A 2,787-nucleotide genomic window follows, 5' to 3' on the forward strand; every position below is an offset into this window, starting at 1 on the left:
CCCACCTGCAGCTCCAGGCAGGAGGTCTGTGATGGGAAATGTGCGATCATGTAGAGAAGATTGCCGAGAGCTCAGTGCACAATACATTACACTGTGATGTGAGGATCCTCTAGGTCAGACATGTCATGACATCATCTCCCATCACATCCTCCTCACAGATGTTTTTTAAATAATTACTGCAGGATATGGGGCGATATTGGCGGCTGGGATCAGTCAGGATCACTGCTGAGCTCTGATTTTCAGCCTTTTCTGTCATTATGTTAATAATTGTTTTTCCTAATTAATTGTAGCTGACAGCAGGTCCCTACTCTGCAGCAATGTGAGCTATGATGTGGTGGAAAAAAGAATCATTGCCAGGGGAAGAAGAAAACACAAATATAAGGACAATAGTGTCATAATTGCCCGAAGTAATGATGACTCCTATCATAGCACAAATGTCCCTAATGCGGGAATATAAGACCTGAATAAAGGCAGAGAGGGCTTAGCCCTGGGGTTAATATAAATGTAATATTCTCTATGAAAACCGGAGATCCTGTGATTACTGAGGACTGAGCCTTATATCAGGCAGTGTATCTACCGGTGTGAGATCCCCTGGGCGGCTGCCTGTAATATCTGTGGTTACAGTCTGTTCTGTCCTCCTGACATATACTGGGGCCGTGTCTGCTCCCCTCTATTTGTGCTGCCCATTTATCTATAGGCTGAATCTGGAATAATTCTCATCACAGGGGAAGAAGTGACATTATATTACAAGCTGGAAAGAAAAGGGAAACTGAACAATGAGCGGGAAATTCAAACTCTCCAACAGTTCTGTGCTCAGCCAAACAGCAGAGGAAGGGAGGAGCTCATGTGGATTCTGTAAGCCCCGCCCTGGGGCGCGTCATCTCTGCAGTTCTCTCTCTGGTCCGTCTCTCCTGTATATAAAGGAGGGGTCGTTCTGTTTTAGCATCAGTTACAGCTGACTACTTGGAAGATGTCTGGTCGCGGCAAAGGAGGAAAAGGTCTTGGGAAGGGCGGCGCTAAGCGGCACAGGAAGGTGCTCCGTGATAACATCCAGGGCATCACCAAGCCTGCCATCCGCCGTCTCGCTCGCAGAGGAGGCGTCAAGCGCATCTCCGGCCTCATCTATGAAGAGACTCGCGGGGTCCTGAAAGTCTTCCTGGAGAACGTGATCCGTGACGCCGTCACCTACACCGAGCACGCCAAGAGGAAGACCGTCACCGCTATGGACGTGGTGTACGCGCTCAAGCGCCAGGGCCGCACTCTCTACGGCTTCGGAGGTTAATTGTATTCTTTTCTGTGCTGATAACCCAAAGGCTCTTTTCAGAGCCACCCACATCTTCTACCTGAGAGGCTACGATTTCCTATTCCTGCATTCTGGTGCCTGTAAGTATACTAGTTGTCACAGCCTGGCATGTGTCTTGCACTTTCCTCCTTCCATACTGGAGCTGGCACCGCGGACTTGGGGTGATGTGGTTTATTCTCCTTGATCTATAATATACAGCTGCCAGGTTCTGGGGGCATACAGTATATCCGCACTGTGCAGCACAGACATCTCTGCACCACAGTACATACCTCGCTGTGATGTGGTCACTACAGAGCAGAAATCCAAGTTCTGCCGTGAGATGAACGTGATTCTGCTACAGGTCTTCCTGATCAGATCAGTGTGTGTGTCAGGAGGCAGCGAATACTCCCGGGGATTGTCGCTGGATAGATGCGCCTCCCCCAAAGGCTCCTATCAGAGCCGCCCACATGTGTTCTGGAGAAGCTACAATTCCTGATATTTGATGACTGCGGTGATGGAGTCTGGTCAGATCCTATTTCTCAGGATTGGTGTAAATCCAGTGAGGAGCGGTCACATCCTGTACCGGTAACTGCTCCCCCTTGTTAGTGGCGGCTCCCCGGTATGTCCAGCGCCTGCATCTCATCACTACCACCCTCCTCATTTACCATCTACATGTGGCCACTGATTGTGACCTCCTGACTGCTCCTAATAACATGGACTGGAGCTACAGCCGGCAGCGGTCTCCTGTGCTCGGGCTGATGGATGAAGCCGCTCCCTCCCCGCAGCCGGACATTAGCGGCTCGTTCCCCTCATGACGGGGAGGTTTCTGGTGTCTTATCCTATTTATCAGTAGTCGGAGCCAGAAGAGAGAACAGAGTCCGCACCCCGAATGTACAGCGCCGTCATCGGAGCCCGGCGGACCATAGCGAGGACTGGAGATGAGGCGGCTCCGGAGCCTGTGTATTTCTGAGTGCGGAGAGCGCCATCCCTCCAGAGGAGAAAAAGTCTCGCATACAAGATAACTGCATAAATGTGGTTGGTGAGATAATGAGCAGCGGCCACCGTTCTGGGGATTGAGGGGTTAATACAATCTCACTTTACCACATGATCTGCAGGTATAATGGCCGCTTACTCCTGACAGTGATTGGGAAATGATGTCTCTTCCACAAGCAGAGAACAGTCACTGAAGGGTTAATGATCGAGGGCCGAGAGCACGACTGAGCGGGAGATTCAAACCATCAAACGGTTATAAAGCTCCGCCCACAGGAACCGACCAATCGATAGACGTGCTTCCTCCTCCGTTTAACTCCTTATTGCCCTTCTACCTGCTGCTCCTCATGTACACGTGTTCTCCCGGCAGCGCTCAGCACATCGGGCTCCTCCTGGTAGAACATGTGCGGATTGTATCATCCGATCTGTGCTAGATGCGGCCTCCTGTGATCAGTGCGGACCCCACACGGAGACGCCCAGATATAACGTTACCGGGTCTCCGTGTGGGGTCCGCT

The 2,787-nt window shown here is 51.2% G+C and overlaps 1 protein-coding gene across 1 annotated transcript; it reads left to right on the top strand.

Annotated features, from left to right (window-relative positions):
- Positions 1-970: 970 nt before the first annotated feature.
- On the top strand, positions 971-1,282 carry LOC141056997 (histone H4). The gene has a single exon (XM_073553470.1). It carries the CDS (start codon positions 971-973, stop codon positions 1,280-1,282), a length of 312 nt encoding a protein of 103 aa, XP_073409571.1.
- The last annotated feature ends 1,505 nt before the right edge of the window (positions 1,283-2,787 follow it).

This window comes from Dendrobates tinctorius, unplaced genomic scaffold (genome assembly GCF_039654945.1).
Source record: "Dendrobates tinctorius isolate UK_male_01 unplaced genomic scaffold, ASM3965494v1 ptg000202l, whole genome shotgun sequence".
Classification (NCBI taxonomy): Eukaryota; Metazoa; Chordata; class Amphibia; order Anura; family Dendrobatidae; genus Dendrobates; species Dendrobates tinctorius.